Source organism: Peromyscus leucopus, chromosome 1 (assembly GCF_004664715.2).
Source record: "Peromyscus leucopus breed LL Stock chromosome 1, UCI_PerLeu_2.1, whole genome shotgun sequence".
NCBI lineage: Eukaryota > Metazoa > Chordata > Mammalia > Rodentia > Cricetidae > Peromyscus > Peromyscus leucopus.
The window spans coordinates 146166619-146192040 of NC_051063.1; the positions used below are offsets into that span (position 1 = coordinate 146166619).

Here is a 25422-nt window from a genome sequence, read left to right on the forward strand (position 1 = left end):
GTTGCACACGTATTTGGCTAATATGACGTCCTATTGGAGTCAGGAGGACCTTAATCTGACACGATACCTTTTTATTAAAATTAGATTTACTTATTTTTTTTATTGTGTGTGGGGAGGTACCAGTGTCACACTGCATGTGTAGATAATGTCGGGGGAGACTTAGGAATGTCAGTTCTCTCTTTCCACCTCGTGGGTTCTAGGGATCAAACTCAGGTCATCAAGCTTGGCGGCAAGCACCCTTATCTGCTGAGCCATCTCGCCAGCCCTAAATACCTTTGAAGAAGGAGGGATTTGCATACAGGTATGGCACAGGCAATCGTCTTGAGAACACGAAGGTGGAGACTACCGCGACGCTTCCACACACCAAACAGCACCAGAGTGCCCACCATGAAAAGCCAGAGGAGACCAGAGCGACCCCACCCACACCTTCGTCTCAGGCTGCCTGTCTCCAGGCTAAAACCCACAGTTCTATTGTTTCTGCCACCTGGCCAGTGGCACTTTGTTCTGGTTGCCTGGAATGAACATGGGCACACATAAGGAGTGCTCTGGCCCCACACATCTGTTGGAGGTTCCTCCATGCTCTGTCACAGTTTGACTTTCCTCTGAACATCCTTACACGATCATAACAAAAGGCAAAGAGATTCACCCTACAACGAAACCACGATTTCCCCTTGCTGCACACCACCTCCTGCCTCCTCTGCCCTGGCGATGATTTCTGTCACTGTCATGGCATATGCTTTTTTCTGCTTCCTTGATTATTTCCACGTAGCGTGGGAGCTGTGCGTGCTGCGGCTGTTCATGGTGCCTGGAAGTGGGTCGTTAGTAACCCTTGAGGGTGGAAATGCCTGGCGGCCGTCAGGGAGCCAGTCAGGGAATGTCAATGTCAGTAAGCAGCCCGATGTGACTTTGGGATTCTGGAGTGCAGACTGGTAATCATTTACACCTGCGTCTAGGCTTGAGCCTGGGGTCTGTATTTTCCTCAGCCTCTGTGAGGATGCTGTGTGTCCCAAATGTGATCACTGAAACACTAGAGGGACTTATATTTAAAAACACACTTACAGATTTCTAGGTCACCTACATGAAGGCTAGAAAATATCTGGAGGGTTATTTACAGATTGATTTTCTCACAATACAGATGCTCTTTCATTATAAAAATAGTGCTCAATAATTAAAGCAACCTAATCAAACTAAAAACTAAAATTTGACTTATACACTTAAAAAAACATATTTTAACATTTTATCAGGCTTTTCAACATGTCTTAGTACATTTAAACACACACACACATTCTTTTCTGTTAATCTGATGCTATACATTCTTGTAAGGTACAAGGAGAATTTAAAATACAGCCATGCAATGCACAAACATTCATGTAAAGTTAAGCAAGCACCATGTATATGAAGTAACAAGAACATTATTTTGCAAGGTACAGATCCACACCTCATCTAAACCAGTGGTTCTCAACCTGTGGGTCACAACCCCTTTGGCAAACCTCTATCTCCAAAATATTTACATTATGATTCATAACAGTAGCAAAATTACAGTTATGAAATAGCAACTAAAATAATTTTATAGTTGGGTGTCATCACAACATAGAAGAAATGTATTAAAGGGTCGCAGCATTAGGAAGGTTGAGAAGCACTGGCCTAAACCATAGAGAGTATAAATACTGTTTGGTGGCTCTGAGGTCTTGTATCTTTGGGAAGAAAAACACCACCACAATCTCAACAGATACACAAAAACAACGGATTAGCTTCACTGTCTCTTCGTGACACAAGCTGTTCAATCTCTAGGGGGGAAAAAAAGAACTTCCCTGCCTCACAAATGACAGCACCCTGTTCTCAAATCTTTTTCAATGGAAAAGAGTCTTATGAATGCTAAACGATATCCATTTTATTCTTTTTTTTTTTTTTTTTTGCTGATTACAACAGGAATAGATATATTATTCTGCATTCAGTGTGTGAAGGTAAGGTTATTTACATGTATATATCACATGCATTGTATATAATATAACCACAGCAGGCCTGTGAGCTGTGAGGGACAGGACAGTGAGGTATGGAGCAGGAATTTCCCTGGCTTATAGTGTGATTTGTTTACACTATAAGTGTAACATGGGTTTACACATACCAGTGAAATCACTTTTATGATAAAACAATTTCTATTTTTTTAAGTTTACACAAAATACATGAGATACATGTATGGGTTTACACATACCAGTGAAATCACTTTTATGATAAATCACTGGTATGTGTAAACCCAAACTGACTTGCCATTTTGCCAGGATATCCAGTGGTTGCAAATAAGTTTTCGCTAATTGCAGACCAACTAAATAAGTGTGCTCCATCCATGTGAACAGGTCTTTTCTCTCGAGGATAACTGGACCGGGTGATAGCCCAAATGATCCAATCATTTCCTGCAACAGCACCAACTTTGGTTTACACATACCAGTGAAATCACTTTTATGATAAAACAATTTCTATTTTTTTAAGTTTACACAAAATACATGAGATAATAGACCGTGGAACTTTTATGAACAGTTGAATCTTAAGGACACGTTATCCCATTTATCTCTCCGATTGGAAAGACCTTTATTGTTTGATATATGGTAACTTATATGTGTTCTTGCAAATATATTTAAATAAGTATATGTAATATTTGTATTTGTCCACATTGTGCATGAATGTCGGGAGTAGCATTGTAACTCAATATCATATGATACTACAATATTTTAATAAATATTTGCTATTTTAAAAACATGACCTGTTTGAAAGGTCACATGCATTACTGTATATAGTCCTGCTTCATGTTTTTGTTTAAATTGTTAAGTAGTTGATGCAACTCTTTCCTTGGTGATGGAGATTTATACAGGTATAAAATAGGCAGCATTGGCCCACAGTCATCAGAGATATGCTCAGGTTGCCTCCCTGCCTTTATTTCATGACAGCCAATAGAAGGCTATTTGATTCTTGCAACTGCTCCAGTTTTTGAGATATAAGATCAAGCAAGATGCTACAAGACACGCTACCTACACTGTGGATTGTGAAGATTGTGTACATGTGGTAGAATCTAATCCCTTGAGAGTGGGGATTCAGGAAATCTAATTGCATATGGTGGCAGTAATTATGTGGTTATTGGCATGTGTACATCTAGGAGGAAGAAAGAGACATTGAAGGAATTCAGTACAAAACACTATGGACATTTCATCATAGAGTTGATGGCATAGCCTGGAGCTCAGAGACCAGGCTTGATTCACTGTCTCCAGTAGCCACATTTTGTACTTCAGTTACTGATACAAAGATTAGATTGCTTACTTCGGATCTTCAAGAAAAAAACGAATATAAGATTTTGGAGGGTCATGCAGATTTCATTAATGACTTGGTGTTCCATCCCAAGGAAGGCCATGAAATTGAAAGTGTAAGTGATGACCACACCTGCCAGATTTGGAGCTTGGAAGGGAAGCAGCCGCCTCATTTTCTTCTTCGTTCTCCTGGAATGAGTGTGTGCTGGCACCCTGAGGAAACTTTTAAGCTGATGGTTGCAGAGAAGACCGGAACAATCTGGTTTTATGATAAACTAGGGCCCAACAGGCAATTTCATCTCTTCAATCAGAACAGACACCTTAAGGTCAGCACACTGGTGCTTGAAAAACACCTTCAAAGTTGGTGCTGTTGCAGAAAATGATTGGATCATTTGGGTTATCACCCAGTCCAGTTATCCTTGAGAGAAAAGACCTGTTCACATGGATGGAGCACACTTATTTAGTTGGTCTGCAATTAGCGAAAACTTATTTGCAACCACTGGATATCCTGGCAAAATGGCAAGTCAGTTTCAAGTTCATCATTTAGGACACTCTCAGCTCATCCTCACTGGTTCTGTAGCTGTCGGATCTGGTCTTTCCTGGCATAGAACACTTGCGCTATGTGCAGGTGGAGGAGATTACAAGCTCTTGTTTTGGGTGACAGAAATATGAGTTTCCTCTTTTTTTTTTTTTTTGATCCTACACTTTGTACTTTTAGTATATATTTTGGAGAAGTCATTATTTTTATATTAAATATATAAATTTAGAAATGTCTCAGTTGCCTTTTCTGATAAATAAAATAATAAAGACTTCTTGAAATAATTAAAAAAAAAGCCAGTGTTAGAGATAGTGCTATGTCATGGAAAATATATGCATAAAACTTCAACAAGATATCAGCAAACCCAGTGGAGCAACATCTAAAAAGAACTGTATACTATGATTCAATATGGCTTACCTCAGGACAGCAAGGTAATCACCCATATTAATAAGAGATAAAATCTACATGATTATCTCCATAGAAACTAAGAGAATACTAGGAATAAAAAGGGAGTATCCTTAGCATGGTAAAGGTTATCTACAAATAATCTCACAGCATAACTAACTTCAAAATACTGAATGATTTTTTTCCCCTTAGGATCAGAGACTTTAAAAAGCATATCTTGCTTGCCTTTTTTACTCAACAGTGTATTGGAGGATTTTAGACAATTGGGCAAAAATAAACATGTAAATATATAAATACATGAAAGACAAAGGTAGGAGCAAAAAAATGTAAGATTATGCCCATTTGCAAATGCTAACATCATATGCACAGCAAATCCCAAGGATAAACTAAGGTAACTATTGGATAATATGAGATCAACTATAAAAATCAGCTGCATTATGAACAGTTGAGAAACTGTTTAAGTACCTTCTAAAAGCAATAAAAATTTTCAGAATAAATTTAAGACAAGATCTGTAAGTCTTCTACACTGAAGGCTACAACAAATTGTTGAGACATACAAAGGAAGATCTAAGTAATTAAAAGATATGTTCATGGATCAGAAGGATTTCTTTTGGGGAATGGAGTGGGGCTGGGCTGGGCTGGGACTTGATCTAGGACCTTGTGCACCCTAGGAAGGCAAAGCAGGCTACCACTGAGTTCCATCCACAGCACCACAAGACTTAATTACAACAAGGGAAGATATCAAATGATTTGTAGATTTAAGGTAATAACTATCAAAATCCCCCAAAGATTTGTTTTTGCCAAACACAACAAATTGATCTTGAGATTCATATGGAAATTCAAGGGATTCATGATAGTCAAAACAATATTTCAAATGAAATTGGAAAACTCACACTCTGATTTCCAAACATTTCAGCTAACTGCACTAATCAAAACAATATGGTATTGGCATGAGGATAGATAATTCTATCAATGGAATATGACTGAGAGCCCAAAAGTAAACCATTTGCTGCTTATTTAAAGCAAAGATGCCAAGAATATTCAATGGAGGAAGAATAATCTTCAACAGTGTTGGGATAATTGGCTATCCCCTGTCTCAGACCATACCCTCCAACAAAATCCAACTAACTACAAGTAGATCACGGACCTAAATGTAAGAGGTAAAACTACAAACTTCTGAAGACAAAACAGAAGTTAATCTCTGTGCCCTAGGACCAGGCAGTAGTTTAATGCTATAGCAGCAAAGGAAAGACAAAACTTGGATTCTATCGAAGTTAAAAAAACTCCTCCTTCTCCATTATGGACAGTGTGAAAAGGCAGTTCATAATGCTGGGGTAAAAAATCATTGTTAGTCATTTATCTCATCAAGAAGCTGCATTCAGAATAAATAAATAACACAATTCAGCAAGAAAACAAACACCCCAGCTTAAAATAGGCCAAGATTCCAATAGGCCTTTCTTGAAAACTGATAGACCTGGTCATTATACACACTCATGAAAATACGCCACGTGTCACGATCACTAAGGAAGTGCCGATGGAGAGGACGAGGTACCACATCTCACCCACTGTAACGGCTGCATCAAAGGGCAGCAGGGGACTGGTGAGCAAGTGGGGGGCTGGAACCCGACTTCACTGCTCGTTAGAATGCAAGCTGTCTCAGCCACTTCGGAAAAGTTTGGTAGTTTCTCAAAAAGTGAAGCACAGAATTTTTCTGTGACCCAATTCTATCCCTAGGACTCTAACACACACAAAGAAAATGAAAACATGTGTTTGCATAAAACCTGTACCCAAAGTCTTATACCAGTGTTAGTTGTGGTAGCAAAAGCAATACAAAACAAAACAAAAACCTGAAACTGATGAATGTATTGTAAATGTGGTCTAGCCGAAAAAATGCAGTAGTATTTGACAAGAAGAGAAGAGATGTTGCTGTACGCGTTGTAACAAAGACGAACTTTGAAAACACTATGCTAAGTAAAAGAAGCCACACCACCTATTCATGACTGTAGTTATGTAATGTTCAGAACATGCAAATATTGATATATTCTGTATTGATATACAGAAGTAGATACAGAAGTTGGAGTAGGAGGAGAATCTGGAAGGGTGACTAATTGGTTTCCTCTCAAAATGCCTCCTTTCTTTAAAAAAATGGCTACAATTAAAACCACCACCCCACCACCCCACCACCCCACCACCACCACCACCACCACCACCACCACCAACACCAACAACAACAACAAAACCACTCCCCTCCTCCCCTCACTACACTCATTTTGAGATTGCACTAGATTTTATACCCTAGATATTTCTTAGAGAAATTAGTTCCTTCTGGGGAATTTGAAGAATTATTGGATTCGGGGCATACATAATAGTGAAGTGTCAAAGATAAAAACTATTCAGGGTCAAAGTGATTAAAATGTTTTTCAAAATTTCCATTTAAACCAGAAGCCACACACTTGGGAACAAGATGAGCTTGTGCATCTGAGCTGTGCTCTGGGTGGTGGCGTGGTGGTGTGGTGTGGTGGTGTGGTGGTGTGGGGGTGGTGTGGTGGTGTGGTGGTGGTGTGGTGGTGGGGTGGGGGGGGTGGTGTGGTGGTGTGGTGGTGTGGTGGTGTGGTGGTGGGGTGGGGTGGTGTGGTGGTGTGGTGGTGGTGTGGTGGTGGGTGGTGTGGTGGTGTGGTGTGGTGGTGTGGTGGTGGTGTGGTGGGGTGGTGGAGTGGTGGGGTGGTGGGTGGTGGTGTGGTGGTGTGGTGGTGTGGTGGAGTGGTGGGGTGGTGGAGTGGTGGTGTGGTGGTGTGGTGGTGTGGTGGTGTGGTGGTGTGGTGGAGTGGTGGTGTGGTGGTGTGGTGGTGGGTGGTGTGGTGGTGTGGTGGTGTGTGGGGTGGTGGTGGTGGTGGTGGTGGTGTGGTGGGGTGGTGGGTGGTGGGGTGGGGTGGTGGTGGGTGGTGTGGTGGTGTGGTGGGGTGGTGGGGTGGGGTGGTGGTGGTGTGGTGGGGTGGTGGAGTGGTGGGGTGGTGGGGTGGTGGTGTGGTGTGGTGGTGGGGTGGTGGTGTGGTGGGTGGTGTGGTGGGGTGGTGGGGTGGTGGTGTGGTGTGGTGGGGTGGTGGAGTGGTGGGGTGGTGGGGTGGTGGTGTGGTGTGGTGGTGTGATGGGGTGGTGGTGTGATGGGGTGGTGGGTGGTGGGGTGGTGGAGTGGTGGGGTGGGGTGGTGGGGTGGTGGTGGTGTGGGGTGGTGGTGTGGTGGGGTGGTGGGGTGGTGGTGTGGTGGGGTGGGTGGTGGTGGGGTGGTGGTGGTGTGGGGTGGTGGTGTGGTGGGGTGGTGGGGTGGTGTGATGGGGTGGTGGTGTGATGGGGTGGTGGGGTGGTGGGGTGGGTGGTGGTGTGGTGGGGTGGTGGGGTGGTGGAGTGGTGGTGTGGTGGTGGGTGGTGGGTGGTGGGGTGGGGTGGTGGTGTGGTGGGGTGGTGGGGTGGTGGAGTGGTGGTGTGGTGGTGTGGTGGTGGGGTGGTGTGGTGGGTGGTGGGGTGGTGGGGTAGGTAGGGTGTGGGGTGGTGGGTAGCTGCCAAGGGGTGGGGTCTTTTTTTCTGTTTTGTGACTAACAGCTTGGTAGCAGCATCATGAGCTTGCAACATCTGAGGCCATGTGTGGAGCTGCCTAGGTCTTAATTAGTTGATTTCCCAAATTCCAGAGCAAGGAACATTTGCAGCCAGGCATGGTCACCATGCTATTTTTAAATCTAATTTTGGCATAAGTTGCAACACTGAAAGGGCATCTGCTTTCTGTCTCTTCCTGTGATTCTCCTGGGGTGGAGACGCTCATCAACAGTGGCAAGCTCAGGGCAGTGGCAACCAGGCCAAGAGAAGTGGCGGGGACGGGGGGGGGGGGGGGGCTCCGCTAACCTTCCTTTCTATTACTATTTTCTCTGTTCTTTTCTTTTTTCTCATCTGTCATCTATCTATCTATCTATCTATCTATCTATCTATCTATCTATCTATCTATCTATCTATCTATCTATCTATCCATCCATCCATCCATCCATCCATCCATCCATCCATCCATCTATCTATCTATCTATCTATCTATCTATCTACCATCTGTCTATTTATCTGAGACAGGGCCTCTCTATGTAGCCTTGGTTGTCTTGGAACTTGCTATGTAGACCAGGCTGGCCTCAAACTCATAGAGATCATAGTGATACACCTGTTTAGAGTTCTAGGATTAAAGGTGTGAGCAACATGCCTTCTTAGTTTCTCTAATTTTTATACAAAAGGAAACAATAAAAAGAAAGACCATGAAATGAAAGGCAGGCCATGGCCTCTCACTGTTCTCTAGCCAGCTCTGACCCAAAGCTCAAAGCCTACACTAGGTGGTAGCACTAGTGACCAGGAAGGGCAAGAGTGCCATCACCAAGTCCCAAAGCATCTTGCCCCTCAGGTCAGATGTCCCAAGACTTAGTCACGGATTATCACATGGAATGTAACCAGAGGACAGACTCACTCTGAGAATGCAGAAGATCGATTCACATTTTAGGTGAAGGAAGCAAGGCTTCATTAACCTTAGAGTAGTTCCCCATTACAGTTGCAGTCCCAAGCAAGAGGGAAACAATTTGGTTTTGCGAAGAAGCCACGGGGGAAAGCAAGTCATTGCCATTGTTCTAGGACACATGCCATTTTTACCTCAAACGACAGGAATGGTGACCTCAAGTTTGTCTCGACTCTACCAGTGAATATCGTCAGGCTATGGGCTTTTTCCCCTGTGCAATTACGTTTACCTGAACTTTCCAAGTAGATTTTCTTCTACAAGATTTGGGTTTATAGTTTTGTTGTTAAGTAGTATTGACTAAATACTGGAGAAAAACATCATTGAGATGTGAGGATAGAAGTATAATCCTGATGATGTCCTGGGATTCTTTTTCTACGTTGTATCAAATGAATGGGAAAACAAAGAGATTTTATTTTGTTAAAGAAATCATAAGATGTCCAGAAAGGATTTTGCTAAGTTTCTGCTTTTCTCTATTGACAAAAAAATTGTTTATGAGAATTCAGACTCTTTTCAGTTTCTAATGGGGTTACATCCTGAAACATTCATTGTGAGTTGAGAATATCTGAAGTCAAAAGTACATGCACTACACTTAATCAATCTCCTGATGGCCACCGCTCAGCACACTGTGCGGCACAGCCAGCTCTCATTGTGTCCTTGTGGGGGCAGTGACTGTGGCTGCCACAACATCTTGGGAGAGAATTATACTGCAAATTGCAAGTCTGGGACAGAATGAGATCCAAAATTCAAAGTCCAGGTCCTATTGAAAACGGATGGCTTACCATGAAGGTGAAAAGCTGTGGTGTGAAATATTGTGAGTTGGGGATCTCTGTGTTAATGTTTGTTGGCGAAGGTGGTTCTCGATTAGAGCTGAAAAGACCACCTTGCACTCAAGAAGCCCATGAGTGGAACCCATGCTTTACCTGACCCTTGGAATGCGTGGTCAGTGAGCCAGTTCAGATCAAGGCCACCGCCTTCATCTCCACCAGGAAGGCATCAAGATCCCCTCAGCCAACAGGAAAATCCAGTCCAGTGATAGGGAGATAGGGAAACTTCCCTATGAAGGAGGCACCAATCAAGACGAGCTTCCCTGTCTTAGCATTTCTTGCTAAGGTAACACATGTGGTTGGTAATAATACAAAGCTACCCATGGCATGCTAAGTTATGCTTTTGCCTAGCCTCTCAATTCATGGTTCTTTTGTCTTTAGTATTGGTTTTAGTTTAGTTTTTCATTGCTGGTATGTGTCCTATATAAGTAGTCATTGGCCTTTGTTTTACCCATGGCTTCATTCATGACTCATTCTTACTAATTCTATTCAGAAAACACTCAGTCATGTAAGCAAGAGCCCCACACAAAGCATGTCACCTTCAGGACCATATAGTCAAACATCTTACATGAGAAACACTTGGGAATTGTCTTTGCCACCACACATGTGGACACCTTCATACAAAGATTGTTCTTGACTGAGAAAAAGAAAACGGATGCAGTTGGTGTGTGCACATTTTAGTGACTGGTCTTGCTCTTCTCAGTCACAGTGGAACTTAGTATCATCATATGACCATGAACTTTCCCATAGAGCAGCCATTCCCTAAACCTAGAGATAGAGCGTAGAACTCAAGATATGGCAGTAGCTCAATGCTAATTGTTGAAGACACAATATGATGTGTGTCTGTCCATATTTAAAAAGCAAGACCATGTCAGCCTCTCTGTGAGGAACCTACTGTCTCTTCAAGAACAAAGTGCAAAGGGATTTAGAAACCATCACACATCTTGGTCAGGTCCCAGTGGGAACTTTGGGCTAGTTGCATACTGGATGTCCATGGGAACCAGCCACCTTTCCAGTTCCAGAGAAGGGTGGAATAAAGATGACAACATTAAAATGACAAGTTAATGCCTGAAGGAAAAGCCTCATGGCAGAAAATTTCAACCCATAAATTCAAATAGCCTAGCCACTTCAGTCCAGTTGAAGGCTTGGGAATCTTAAAGTCCATCCATTATTAAGTCGGTTTGATTTCTTCTACCTATGGATAGCTAAAAGGCCTTGTCTGTTCAGGACTGGGAGGGGTGGGTTGGGGCAGCAAGCATTCTACATTTAGGAAGCCAGTTGGCCAGGCGAGGCATCGAGGTCTTCAGTCATAGGTTTCTTGCTTATCTAGGGCACTGTGCACACCTACCCTGGATTCTCAGCTCAGGGGCTTTTGTAAACAGACCTGGGAGAGTTCAGGCTAGGGTCAGGCCTTCATGTAGGACCTGGCAAAATGTGTGCTTTTGATGTTGGTTTATCTCTCTGTATGGCGTTTCTCTTTGATACTCACCCTGAAGGATGATAAGACATTCCTCCCATCGTCTTTCCTCAGAGCTGGACACAGATGAAAGTGACCTCCCTATCTATACCAACAAGATTGGCAAATCCACTTGACTGGGGTCACCGAGATGCCACATGACCTGGGACCTTCACAGGAGTTCTCTGCTGAGTCTCCTTCAAATGTATGGATTCATCTTTAGCCAGAAGTGTCTTTCCCCTACTCTGGCTCCCATTTACTTTTCAAATCAGCTTTTACAACTGACCTATAGGCAGGCCCTGTGACACCCTACCTCGACTGTGACCAATGTGATGACTGTATGCCTGATATTGAAATGTATGCATGTCAAATAAATGTTCCCTGGGTGGGGGGCAGTGTGCAGGTGCCCGTTGCAGTATGCCGTGTTTATGCAGTCTAGAACATCATCGAATCCTAGAACATCATCAAACCCTATGCAGCCAATAATTGCTCACATGCAAATGAACATTATACACAGATTTTCAATAAACTAAATGCACACTGACGTGATCTTACACTGGTGGACTCGGGTGGTGGAGATTTAAAAATCAAGATGAAACAAACCCCTGCCTTGTGTTTTAAAACTCAAGTATGACATCTGGCAGCTGCTCTGACGTGAGTGCTCACAGGCAGTGATGCTGTTTGCTTGCCTTCCTCTGAAGGGTTGTTGGGGGAGGGGTCTGTACTCCAGCAGACAGAAGTAAGCATATTTAAGCTACAAGTCCTGGCGAGACAGCTACCCCAAAGACGCTCCCCATGTGATTTTCCATCCATGGGAGACTCACTTTCACAGCCACAGGAGATCAACCTCCTCAGGAGGAACACACAGACAGAGCCCAGCCCTGGGTGGATAGAGACGGAAGGGCGGGGAGGACAATGCCGTGGAAGGGTAAAGCATCTCCCTAGGCCAAAATGAATGCTCTGTCCTAACCCGGGCTGTCCGACATGTCAGCTTCTGTGTCTACCTCTACCTGGTAGAGTATTTCAAAGATTGTCATAGAACATTCCTTAGTGTTCTGCTGAACTGACCAACACGGAGGGGTGGGTGTGGCTGCACTCAACCCACCTAATGAAGAATGATGCAGCCTCACTCAGTTCTGATTACTGAAGGAGAACATAACCTTCAATTTAAATGAGGATTCTATTTATTGTTATTGTTATTAGTGTGTGTGTGTGTGTGTGTGTGTGTGTGTGTGTGTGTGTGTGTGTATGCACATGCTTGCTATAGTGTGCTTGTGGAGGTCAGAGGACAACTTTCAGGAGTCAGTTCTCTCCTTCCCCAATGTGGGATTGAATGCCTGTCATCAAGTCTGGCAGCAAGTGCCTTTACCTGCTGAGCCCTCTTGATGATTCTATATACGGTTTCTAATGCTTATATTTATCAAAAGAAGTCAATACTCAATAGTGACCCCTTGCCAACTGTGGAGGTTTTATTCGCAACTATAATAACTACATGAGGCAAATCCAGAGTGGCCAGAGATGAAACAGTATCAGATACACCAAAGCAAACAGCAGAATCAGTTTTTGAGCTGTGCTGTCTGTCCACGGAGACTTTTGATGACAAGGATATTCTCTGTCTGACTGAGACCCACCAGCCCTGCCAGCAACAGAGAACCTGAAATGTAGCCATAATTTTTAAGTTAGTTTAATTTCAGCCAATTATGATTTAAACTTGGGTAGACCTGAGTGTCCAGTGAGTGCATTTTGTACTGGACAATTCAGTTCCAGAGGACACAGCCTCCCCAAATGAATCTACTCTAGTGGTAGTTCCTTCCATGGCTCTCTGGAACAATGGGATGCATGGAAATTCTAAACATATTTTAAAACATTTATTTATTTATTTGTTTGTTTGTTTGTTTGTTTATTTTGTGTGTGGTGATATTTTATTTGTGCTGAAATGTGATATTTTTTTAATTCGTATGTTAATAAATAAAGTTGCCTGCAGATCAGAGGTCAAATAGCCATAAACAAAAGTCAGGCGGTGGTAGCCCACACCCTTAATCCAATCACATGGCAGGCAGAGTCCCTGTGTGGTCAAGGACACAGCCAAGGGTGGTGACACCAGTCTTTTTTTTTTTTTTTTGGTTTTTTGAGACAGGGTTTCTCTGTGTAGCTTTGTGCCTTTCCTGGGACTCACTTGGTAGCCCAGGCTGGCCTCGAACTCACAGAGATCCGCCTGGCTCTGCCTCCCGAGTGCTGGGATTAAAGGCGTGCGCCACCACCGCCCTGCGACACCAGTCTTTAATCCCAGTACCAACCATAGAGACCTGGAGGTCTGTATAGACAGGCAGTGACGAGGAAGTCATGAGGCTGGGCTTAGAGCCAATGAGAAGGCAGAACAGGGAAGTAATAAAAGCACAGGTCAGACAGGAAGACTCTTTCTCTGTGGAAGCTACTGTTAGTCATGGCTATTGCTCTGATTTCTTTGGCTATTACTTCTGTATTTGGCTCTGTGTTTCTTATTTAATAAGACTGTTTAGAAATTTGTCTCTCTCTCTCTCTCTCTCTCTCTGTGTGTGTGTGTGTGTGTGTGGTGTACACATGTATGTGCATGTGCCATAGTGTATATGTAGAGGTCAAATGTCAATTTGTGGGAAGTGGTTCTCTATTTCCACCATGTGGGTTCTAGGGATTGAACTCAGGTAATTTTTAAGCTTTGTGGCAAATGCCTTTACCACCTGAGCCATTTCTCTGGCCCTAAAATTCTGTTTTTTAAATTTAAAATTTGCATTTGCAGTTATCTCTGGATTTGCTTCCTGAATAGTGTATCTCTTTCATGCTTTCAAAATGGCATGTTCCTGCAGACCAAGTTCTAGCCACACGGGAAGGCACGTGTGAGTCTCTGTCTCACATGTTCTGTGAGACAGAGATTTATAACTATGGTTCTGTTCTCTGATTGGGTCAAACTGAATTGACATGTTTCTATGCAAGGCAACTCGTAGGAATGAAAATCGAAGCTTTTCAGTCCAGATGTGCTCAGTTCATGGTCCCCTGATTACATTACTTTTGGTGATGCTGGTGAGTGAATGCCCACAAAGGCTCTGAGGGGTCACTTTGTAGGTCATTTGCCTGCCTATTCTTCCTCATTCTCTCCTGTAGACTCACTCAGTACCTCACTGAATGTCACAGGCTGATGCCCTCGATGACAGGAGACCAGTAAACCACTCTGGAAAAAGCAGCCAGTGGCTGGAAAGCTCAAGAAGACTCAGCATCTTAGTGTGACATACAAAAGTCAGGCTACCATTAGCACCGGGGCAAAGAAGATGAAATACCCAGCCCTTGGCCCCAGTACTCACCTGTCCCCCGGGAGTGGCTGAAGTCACCCTTCACCACACGGCACGTCTTGCCGTCCCCGCTACAGACACCACATCTGTCTTCTTTGGCTGCAGACCCGATGATGCCATCACAGCCAATTTTCTAGAAAACCAAAGAGCTGGGTTCATCGGTGTTTTCAGATTCAGTGATATTTTGAAGCAGATGCCCTGCAGGATTTGTGGGACTGATTTCACTGAGAGGCATGGTGCCTGGGGGTTCTGACACATTTTAATTATCATTCAATTCAAAAGAGAAAACAACAACATCAACCACCAGAATTAAGATCAGAAGTCTTTTTAACTTTTTACAAATTTATCAAATGTGTTTAAAAGCATGCATTGTGGAATAAAGGAGCCCTGCTACGCTAAAGCACCTATAGCAATTCCAGCTGCATCTCTCCAAGAGGCGGGGACTACTTGACTCTGCCTTGTTAGAGCAGAAATGTCGGGGTAGTGATGCAGATAGCTGGAGGGGGCATGGTCACACCACGCTACTGCCTTCCTTCTTACTCTGTGAAGTCGCTCAGTAGAAACTGACAAGGGCCGAGAGATGGAGCATCCCAGATCATGGAGTTTGCTCAGAGCAGAAAGCTCGCTCAGCCAATTTCCCATTGCTAACATGTGTGTGAGTGAGGTTCTGCATCCCACGTCTGAGTCTCACAGTTACTCTATCCAGGCTGTCGGTGGCACAGTCACAAGCTGGCACCAGGACTGGCCCCTCACCCCAGCCTTTTCGTATCGCCCGGATCGGAATCCTTTTGGCTTCCCCACGTGCTCCTGGCTCTAGGACTTTCTTCCATTGGATTTCTGTGATTTCTAAACCACGCCCACGATGTCCCAGCAAGTCTCTGGCTTTGCTGCTGGCCTTGCAATTCAGTTAGGGCTTCCTGATTATTAAGCAGCCCCGGATGTTCTATGTAAACACCCCATGTGGTCACCATAGCTTCTCCCAATGGCGGTGACGAGAGGTTTGCACATCAGTAGTGAACAGATGCAAGTTAGATGGCCCCTTAGACAAGCTGTGGGTTTCTCAGGCTGGGGCAGGCCACCACGTTCTGCCCATGCTGCCTGGTGCTATGCCCGTCGCCTCTTGCATTTGGAAGCCAGGCCTGCCAGGAGATCCACGTCAGAACATCACCGAATCTGAGGCCAGAAGGGCAACCGCCAAGGCAGTTGGCCAGCAGGGCACTTTCTCTCTTTGCTCAGGTCAGGGAAAGGAGTCTATACTATGATGGGCAGGGACAGACACTTTTCTTTTGAAATGGAAGCTCCCATAAAGCACAATTAAAGTCGTGACTGCTGTTGGTGGGCCTTGAACAACTGCATTTCTGAGCCTCAGGGCTGCAAGAGAACAAGATGACCGAACCCAAGGAACCAGTAAGTGCTCCCCAGGCTTCCCACAGCATCCCGATGGTCCCGAGCTGTCTTCCCACTAACTAACCTTCAGGAGACCCACTTCTGAGCTCTCCAATTCCTGGCCAAGACGTGCTGGTCAGGGTGCTGCCCTGCTGGAGAAGTTAGGGTGTGTGACACCTAAGGCCAGGAGTGCCTCATGGCATAATTGAAAATGCAAGATGGCGTGGGACTGGCAAGCCAGGCCCAGATTCTCTTTAGTCAAGACAGTTCTTGTGAGGCATGCAGACTGACGTCAGAAGAGAGCTAGTTCAGAGCCAGGTGCGGGAGGGGGCCATGGCAGGTCATGTGGAGAGGCCACAGTTTGCCCAGGAAAAATAAGTATTGGTCTCTACTGATTCCATGCCTAGACTTTTTGCCCCGTCCTCCTTAGCAAAAAGCCTCCTGTCATCACACCTGATGGCCAAGGCGTCACCTCCTCTCTCTGTCTTCACTGGGAACTGGTTCTAGAACCCTTCAAACACGGGAAGATCCAGAGATGCTTAACTTCCTTACAGAAAATGATGTAGCGTTTATACAGGACTTGTACACATTCTCTTGTATTCTTTCAGTTGTCTCTGGGGTGGGGGGTGGGGTACATACAATAATGACTATAATGTAAGTGCTATGTAAATAGTTTTTATATTTTTATAACTAAAATATAATAAATTGATATTTATTAATGATGACAAGAAAAAGCTTGCATATGTTCAGAAAAATGTGACTTTTTCTGAAATATTTTGCAGCTAAAGTTAGTTAAATCTATAGATAGGATCTGTAACATGGAAGGCTGGCTGAACCCTTCATCCAAGGCAGCCATTGAACACCTACTGTGTCTAACCTGAGGGTAAGACGTGTAAGAAAGCAGAGAAGCTATGTGGAAACAAGCAGATACATCAGAGTGTATGATGACTCTTGCCTGCTTCTCCCCCAGCTCTTGTGACTCTGGGTCTCTCCTTACTTTCCCAGCTGCTGGGAGAGGTCAACTGAGTACATGTCAACCTTCTACTTCTCTTTGGCTTTCTTAGTAATTCACCTTCTCCACAGACGTCAACAACCAAATGTCTTCAACCCAATTCTTCCTCCACTCTCCAGACACATACAGTCCCAGGTCTGCTGTGTGACCTTCCTGGAATTCTAGACAGCTTTGGATTCAGTGAGTCATTTATCTCCAAAGCTGCTCCAGGCCAACTTGGACATTTTAGTCAGACACTACCTGTATGTCTTGACAATGGTAAACACGTCACCCTAGCCTGAAACCTCTAAGCCACTCGATTATACCCATTTGTCTGCCTAGCATGGCATTTTTGTCTCCTGATAATACCCAGGGTCTATTTTCCTATGCTCAGGGCCACTCTTGGTTCAGAACCTTCTTGCTCAGATATACATGAACCATCACACTGTTGGTTTGTCCCTCGGTGCTACTGATCTCCACCTGAGGATACTCAGTGAGGAGACGCATGACTATGGAATTCTATTACCTAACATAGCCACACTGGCTCTCTACAACATCAGCTCAACGCTTAGCATCTCAGCTTCTCTTCCCCGATGGTTAATGACTGTCACCTTGATTAGCTTGAGAAGTGCCTAGGAGACTAGTAAATCAAGCCTTTGGGGTTATCTTTGGGGGTGTTTCCAGGGAGGATTAACTAAGGGAGGAGACCCAATGCATCCCAAGGTGGAGGGTCCAGGTAGGATAAAAGAGGAAAAAAGAAAACAGTCCGGCCCAGACATTCTCTCTAGACACTGGTGTGAACTGCTCTGTTCTGCCAAGCTTTGTCTGCCATGGAGGACTGAAGCCTTGGGAACTGAGCTAAAGTAAATATTCCCCCACCGTGGGGTAGATTTTTTTTCAGGTATTTGGTGACAGTACTGCTGGAGTCAAACACATTTTCCTTCTCCAAATGCACCCTGAATCTCATCACCTCCTAGTCTGTCCTGTAAGCCCTGCAGCTCCTCTCAGCAAGGTGAGCTGTAACCGTCTACGTCCCCCACCACGACGAACGTCAGGGACCAAGACTGCTTCGCTCCTCTCCTTCAATGCCCCATCACACTTGGATCCTCCCTGGGTCTGATTCCTCTGGGCTAGGCCTGTCCCCCACATTCCACCACCCTGCATTTGCATGCCTAGACTGAGGCAGCTTCGCTCTTGCCCCCTTTTGCTGTGAGATCTCTGTCCTTAGCTCTCCCGGAGTTCTCCAAAACCATCATCTCCAGAGGCCTGTCTCGCCACCTCATCAGTCCTTCTCGGCTTCTCAGTCACACCCTCCTCACTGCCTTTTCTAGGGCAGTATTTTATTTTCTCCTTAACACACATCAGTGCTTTATGGATTTTGGTTGTTTTTCTTCAGGACTATTTTGGGATTTAAAATAAATATTTTTATTAATTCTCTAGGTATTTCATACCACACATTTTGTTCATACTCACCCCTCACTTCCCCCAGATCCACTCCTACATCCCTACTCCCTTCCCACTTCCCATCCCTTTTCTTTCCCTTAAAATAATATCCTATGGAGTCAAATTTTCGCTGTCTATATACTCACTGGGGTGGTGCCATCCATTGGAACACAGTCGCATCCTTGGAGAAAATCGAGTCTCCACCCCCCGGAATCCATCGACGGTCTCTAGCTCCTCAGTTAGGTGTGGGAGCCCCATGAATCCCGCCGACCTCCACGCCATAATGGCTTGATCTTATGCCAGTCTTGCACGGACAACCACAGCTGCTTGAGTGTGAGTGTAGTGGTCCCACCTTGTCCAGAAGACACTGTCTTGCAACAATTGTCCCCAATATTTGGCTCTTATGGTCTCTCTGCAATACTTCCTGAGCCTTCATGGGGTGATACAGACATCCCATTTGTGGCGAAGAACTCTACAGACGCTCACTTTGCCCTTTGATCAGATGTGAGTTTCTGTATTAACCAGTCCCACCGCACAAAGAACAGTCTCTGGTGAGAACTAAGCACCCCACTAAGCATCTATGGGCACAGAGACATGAATTTGGGAGGCAGTTTGATACTCTGTTCATTTAGCAAAATAAAAGTTGCAGGTCCATCCCCCAGACTTGTGAGTTTCCTAGCCACAGATTTTTGGCCAGATTTACAGTACCAGGTATGTGTTTCTTCCCGTGGAGTAGGTCTTAAATCTAACCAGAAAGTGGTTGGTTATTTCCACAATATTCATGCCACTACTGTACCTATGGGCCTGTCTTTCCATGCTGGTCATTATTGTAGTACACAGTATCTGGACAACGATCTGAGAGATCCATTGTCACAGTACATGGAACATTCTCAGGCTGAAAAGCCTGAGATTAAGTACAATTGCATGGATGTGCCCATTGGCACAGACCACTAGGAGCTGAAATGATGTTCAGCATGAACTCAGGCCTCATTGGCTGGAGAATCGCAGGATTCTTAGAAGTACGTTCTTGCTGGCAAGAATACCAAAGCAGATGCCTGCAAGAGGCTGGGGTGGCTCAGCTGGCACTGCCCCGAAGGGTACAAGAGCTTTGACTTGTAAAGCTGCTAGCAGAAGAATGACATCATTGGCTTGCAATGTGCCAACTTACAGGATGATCCAGGCAAGTGTGTAATTTAGGAAGGAAGCAAACCCTGCATTTGGTCTGCTAACAGGCTTCCTGAGAACTGTCAGCAATGCCTTGTTTCAGTAATAATGATAAGGGCTTTGTTCATCCTGTCCAAGAACAGGGCCTGGAACATTCTTTGCTACATGAAAGTATCCCCCCAAAGGTCCTGCTCAAGCACTCCTTGGTGCCCTTTTCCCTGGGAGGTGTCCTTGCCAAAACCTGTGGGTACTCAGCATATTTCTGTTTGATAACAAAGCCAGGCAATGCCAGAGGAGCTGGGGCCTTGTTAAATGTTTCCTTGGAAAATGAACCAGTCTGTGACTGGCTCGGGCTGTGCAGGGAGAAAACCCACTTAGGTTGAAACTGCTGCAGGAGTCAGCTGAGACACTGATCTGTGTCTTCCTCCCAAAGCTACTGATGGGCTCACTTGCCAGGGATACAGTGAAGGCACAGGCTGACAGTGGCTGAGGAAGGAGGCCCCCAGGGGATAGGGGACTGAAAACTCATATTCTCCCAATTCCCATCACCCCCAAGGTGGGTGACATTTTTAGGAACTGGACCTTTTCCCAAAGGGAAAGTGCGATTAGGTCCTGGTGGCAGAGCCCTCACGGACAGGATTAGTATCTTCCGAAAAGAGGTCTCAGAGGGCAGCTTCATCCCCTCCATCGTGTGAGGATGGAGCAAGAAGAAATCACTCATGAGAAGCGCGCCCTCACCAGAAGCCAAATTGTTGCTGGAGGGCTTCTCTCCAGGTTCCATTAAGCCCCGCAGTCCCACAATCCACATATAAAATAATCACTCAGTCGCTTATATTACTTAAAAACTGTATGGCCGTGGCAGGCTTCTTGCTAACTGTTCTTATATCTAAAATTAACCCATTTCTATAAATCTATACCTAGCCACATGGCTGGTGGCTTACCGGCATCTTTACATGTTGCTTGTCCTGGCGGTGGCTGTAGTGTCTCTCTCTCTCCTTCTTCCTGTTTTCCCAATTTTCCTCTCTCCTTGTCCCGCCTATACTTCCTGTCTGGTTACTGGCCATCAGTGTTTTATTTATATAGAGAGATATCCACAGCACCAAATATGCCCCATGCCGAGGCCCTGGACTCCTTGGCCTCCAGGACTGTGGGAGGTGTTTCCACGGTTGATACACCAGACTATGCCCTGCACCACCTCTCGGCAAGTAAAGTTAGTCACTAGGACGGCTGCACATGCTCAGGTTGAGCTGAGTCATCAGGAGATGACCCCTGAAGGCAGAGGTGGCTTCATCTGAGCTGTATCCCATTGGCCAGTGAAATGTCCGAGTGTCTCCATCCTCCCTTCAAGATGCCACCCCAGGAGCCACTCCTTCGGATGGACAGAGAGGGACAAGAGCCCGCGAAGTGCTTCTTTCTCCCTTCCTCCTTGCTCTGGCTGTTGGTCAATCTCATGAGTTGGGGGAATTCATATCCCAGAGGGTGGAGGGCTCCCCAGAGGCCAGGCACATCCATCCACCTGCCTGGACACTGTCTGCGCAGGTGTTGGCTTAGACCCACCAAGTGTTCATAAATAGAGCATGCTGTTGGTTCATCCTCCGGACCAATCTCATGCTCTCATACTCACCGGCTCTTTGCATGAATCACCATGTCTAGAGGAATTTTCAGATAGTTTCAGGAGCCTGCTGGTTAAGCCTGCCATGGGCACGATGCTCAGTCACTGCTGAGGGCAGGGCATGCGCTGGTGGCCACTGGCCACAGGGGGCAGCATAGACCTCTTTGGGAAAACTTACTTCCCCTGACCCTCAAAGGTCTCACCTCCACCACAGGCCCAGTTTAGGGGAAGAGAGAACCCTTCGTCACAGCCCCACCAAGGACAGGAGGAAAGGCAAGTTACCTGGCATCTGCCATACACGCAGAGGTCAGTCTCGTAGGGTCCGCAGGGCGTGCCATCCAGGACCCTGTCAGCCACCAGCAGTGGGGACTCCTTTCCGAGGGGTGAGCAGTAGAGTTCACATGGCTTATCTGAGGAGGGAAAGGTTGGTGGCTGTTGATTGGCAAAGGGGTATGTAGGCAATGTGGGGAAGAAGCACATGTGGGCTGTGAGCCCAAGGGCAGAATGACTAGTACACAAAGGTCTCGGTCACTTAGTCCTGTTCTCAGGTACCATCACCTGCTGCTGTGGACATTTAAAATAGCACACAGACCAAGACCCCCTCCCTGACTCAGTGAATAGCAGAGCAGGCAGCTCTGTGGGCTTCCTCCTCTTGGCTCCCCTCATTTGCAGAGACAGGGCATTAAACACACCAGCTGCACAAAGGTGCCGTTGTGAGCTAGCCCGCCTCTGCATACGAGACTGTGTGTTAGATCTGAGGCTGGGGTCTTTTGCTGTAGTGGGAAAGTAAGGGGGGTGAACAGGAATGCCCCAGGTAGGGGGACCAGACACTGTAGGTGCTGGGACAGTGGTTCCCCTAAGATCGTTAGTATGTTTCAACTGGAAAAGTCTTAGTGCCCTGCTCCCCATTGGCCCAGCTGCTAGGTAGGAAGAGCAGAGCTGTGAAACAAGAAGAAACTGAACAAAGGTCTAGAAAGGAGACTCAGAGACCACGAGGACAACTCACGAGAGCCATGCCAGCAGTTAGATGAAAGTCCCTGTTCCCTCGGCTTCTGGAACAACATGAGTTCATGGAACACACTAAGCTCTTCTGTCTTGGTCTATGCTGTTCCCTCTGCCTGTGAATCTCTCGTTCTACTCAGCTCTGGAGGAGGCTGCTGTCAATGTGGAAGCTTCCACCCCAGAGCTTTCTCTCCTGCTACCCCGACACTGGATAGGACAGGCATCTCAATGTGTGCACTTGGCATTTATATCCACTCAAGCCCAGGTCATCGGCCTGGTGTCCTAGAATCGTTTGAGCAAATCTTAGATATAAAGGGATTTCTTACAGGCAGGTTCCATTGATAATGAAATACTAAAGACTCTACAGTCCAAAACACTTCAAATTCCAAAGCCTTCTGAACTCTCACATGACATTACAAACAGAAAATTCCACACCTGCTGTCATGTGATAGAAGCAGTTAAAATACAGGTGCACTAAAACCTGTAAGATTATGTTTATGCTATGTGTATAACATGTATATAAGCCATAAGTAAAATCCATGTTTCCATTTGTGTTCCATCACAAACAAATACAGCTCATTGTGCAAATGCAGATATTGCCAAATCCAAAATAGTCCCGGTTTGAAAGATGTTGCAAATATTTTAGAGGGAGGGTTTTCAATCTGTACCTTCACACTGAAGTACAGGAACCCTTGGGGACATGGGGCATGCTTTCATCTTCTGTCCCCAGACCAGAACTAGAACTGTTCATAGGACTTAGTAAATGCACTTGAACAAATGACTGGATCTCGTCTCTGTAAATGGTGTAAGAGTAACACACCTCCTTGCCTCCTCCGCCACCTAACCCTAATCATTACATTTACGGAGTTGTTTTGAAAGGAAACCCTGAGAGAGTCACAGAGACCTTCTGCTACCTTACTGGACTCTGTCTCCACCAGCAGCCTTCCCCAGTGAGGCTTTTTCGGTGATCTCTGGCAAGTAAGGGAGGGGCTGAGAAGGGTTTTGTAGCTGATGTGGCCTTGAGGGGCCTTGGCATCCCAACAGGAGAGGACTTGTCAGAGCTTACATGCTGTCTTACCCAATCTCAAGGGTTTGCATGATTCCATGGCAGCCCATGATCAACCAGCTCTGTGGAAGGGCACCTGAGAGTATGAGAAGCAGGTTCCCAGGATTCAGGTTCAACTCAGCTCCTCTATCTAGTCGGAAGTGAAACAATGGACTCTGAGGAGCAGACTGGAAATCTACTGTTTCCCAGGCAAGCTGTTCATTCCTCAAGCATGGCCGGAGCACTGTACCCCAAGCATTCCACAGGCAGTGCTAAAAATGGGCAACAGGTAACACACGCTTCTCAAGGCCCTAGGGGTCCGACGGACAGGTGTGGAGTAACCCTTGATCGAATGAGACAGGTCACATGACACAGTCTAATGTGAGCACGCGGAGTGCCTGCTCTGGAAGGCATGCCTCATTCCCAGGTGGGCGGCTGGAAGTAGCTATCCCTCCATTTAAAGGAAATGACCCAAGAAAGCAGCCAGTGATAGAAGAACTATGAAAGACAGAGGTGGAGACTGAGGTCAACTTCTAGGAAGCTTATTGGATGGGATTAATGAGAGGTGGTCAGGGGTTTGAGGTTCCCTGTGGGCACCTTCGGGGTACAACACAGCTCTGCAGTCTGGATGGATAGTGTGTCTACTGCACACCAGAGGTATGTTCTATGCCATCTCTAAAGTCTTATTATGGAGAAATAGTTTGAAACTATGGGTCTTAATTCCCTTTGGACTAACATGCTGGTTCATCACTGGGGGTAACTGAGGTTTAAGGCGATTCATTTGATAGCAGTAATGATGATGATGATGTGATAAAGAAGAAATCATAGGCATTTACCATATTCTGCGTGCCAAACAGCATGCTAAGTAGTGTCAACAGCACTCGGTATAGTGAATGCTGCCACTGTCCCACTGAACAGATGAGCATGGGGCTCACAGAATACCTGCATTTCCTCCAGCAGGAACAGCCATGCGCTTCTCTGTTCCAGCTTGCTGTTCTTTCAACCATCACTGTTTACTCCGAATGAGGAGCCCTCAGGAGCCCCAAATACCAAGGGATAAAATGGTACTGCTGAAAACAAACCGCAGTGTTCATAAATATTTATGGTTTGGGTTTCTAAGTGTGTTCTCTGATTCGAACAGAAATGGGAACGGGACTTGGGCAGAACGGCAGATGCTGTTCTGAGGGAAGTCGGAGTCTGTGGAAGTTCCAGCATGGAAAGGGATAAACGGTGGTTTGTTTTGGTTCTTTGGTGCAAATTTGAGAGAAGCAGAGACTCTGAATCCAGGGAAGAAACTCAGATGGACAGATGTTGGCTTATGATCTCAGGCAAGGCATTCTACTGAGCTCTACCTGCCCTCGACTCTGCCCTTGACAAGCAGTGCAGACGCTGCTCACCAGGCCCAGGCAGCCAAGGACACCGGGGCTCTAGCACTAAGGTCAGAGGTGAGAGTCCTTCATAGGTTAGAACTGCCTGCATCTGTCCATCTTTTCCTCCTCTCTGGAGATTACACTCACAGTGTAAGGTGCCCCTACCTCTAGCAAGGAATAGTTCTTTCTCCCAAAGGGATTGAGGATAGTCTATTTTAAATCATGCAAAAGGGGCTCAGAATTTCTCAGCACTCTCTGAATAGGCTCCTATGAGTAGGGAGTTAAATCTCCAATATAAAGGATCCCACTAAATAACATGAGGTGGTGAGTTTCAGCTCTGAGCACAGTGCGAGAACTTTTGTTTTGTTGGCTTTTTTTGTTGTTGTTTGTTTGTTTGTTTGTTTTTGAGACAGGGTCTTGCTATGTACTTCTGACTCTCCTGGAACTCTGTAGACCAGGCTGGCCTCGACCTCACAGAGATCCACCTGGCTCTGTCTCCTGAGCGCTGGGATTAAAGGTGTGCACCACTATGCCCTCTAGGAGTAGAGAAGGTGATGAAAACCTTAAAAGTTGCGCAGGCACACACAGCAAGGAAAGATGCCTAGAACATGTCTCCTGCATGGATGGTGTTTACTTAGATGAATTCTGGCTGAGGATGGTGTGCAGTTAGGTGAATTCTGGCTGAGGCTTCTGTCTGGCTTCTCAAAGGCTTGCCTGTTGATAAGGGCTTTTGACTGACCAGAGGAAGCCACAGCCAGGGCAAGATGGGCTCTGAGGCTTGAGAGCTGATGATTATGTCAGCTTTCAGAGGGCTGGAACTCATCCTGCGCTCCCCAGGGAACATGGGACACCATGGCTCACACTGTTCTTGCTGCTCTCTCTTGGACTCGTTACAAAGTCTTACTGAGGCAGAGTCTACCTAATGTAGAGGCCAGAATTGTCAGGTCTTCCTGTCTTCTATCTTAGCTACTCAATCTTCTCTTCCATAAGCCGTCCACCAGGACTTCATAACCAGGCCCCAGGTTCCAGG

The 25422-nt window shown here is 45.7% G+C and overlaps 1 protein-coding gene and 1 pseudogene across 1 annotated transcript in view; one reads left to right on the forward strand and one right to left on the reverse strand.

The window, feature by feature from the left end:
• The window catches only part of Adamts17 (ADAM metallopeptidase with thrombospondin type 1 motif 17), a 338353-nt gene that overhangs the window by 88555 nt on the left and 224376 nt on the right, over window positions 1–25422 (reverse strand). Inside the window, exons 14-15 of the mRNA XM_028872809.2 lie at window positions 21258–21385; window positions 14392–14512 (exon numbers count right to left, since the gene is read on the reverse strand). Of these exons, the coding sequence (XP_028728642.1) occupies window positions 14392–14512; window positions 21258–21385 (249 nt within the window). The remainder of the gene's footprint in view (window positions 1–14391; window positions 14513–21257; window positions 21386–25422) is intronic.
• Window positions 709–4024, forward strand: LOC114695506 (annotated as a pseudogene).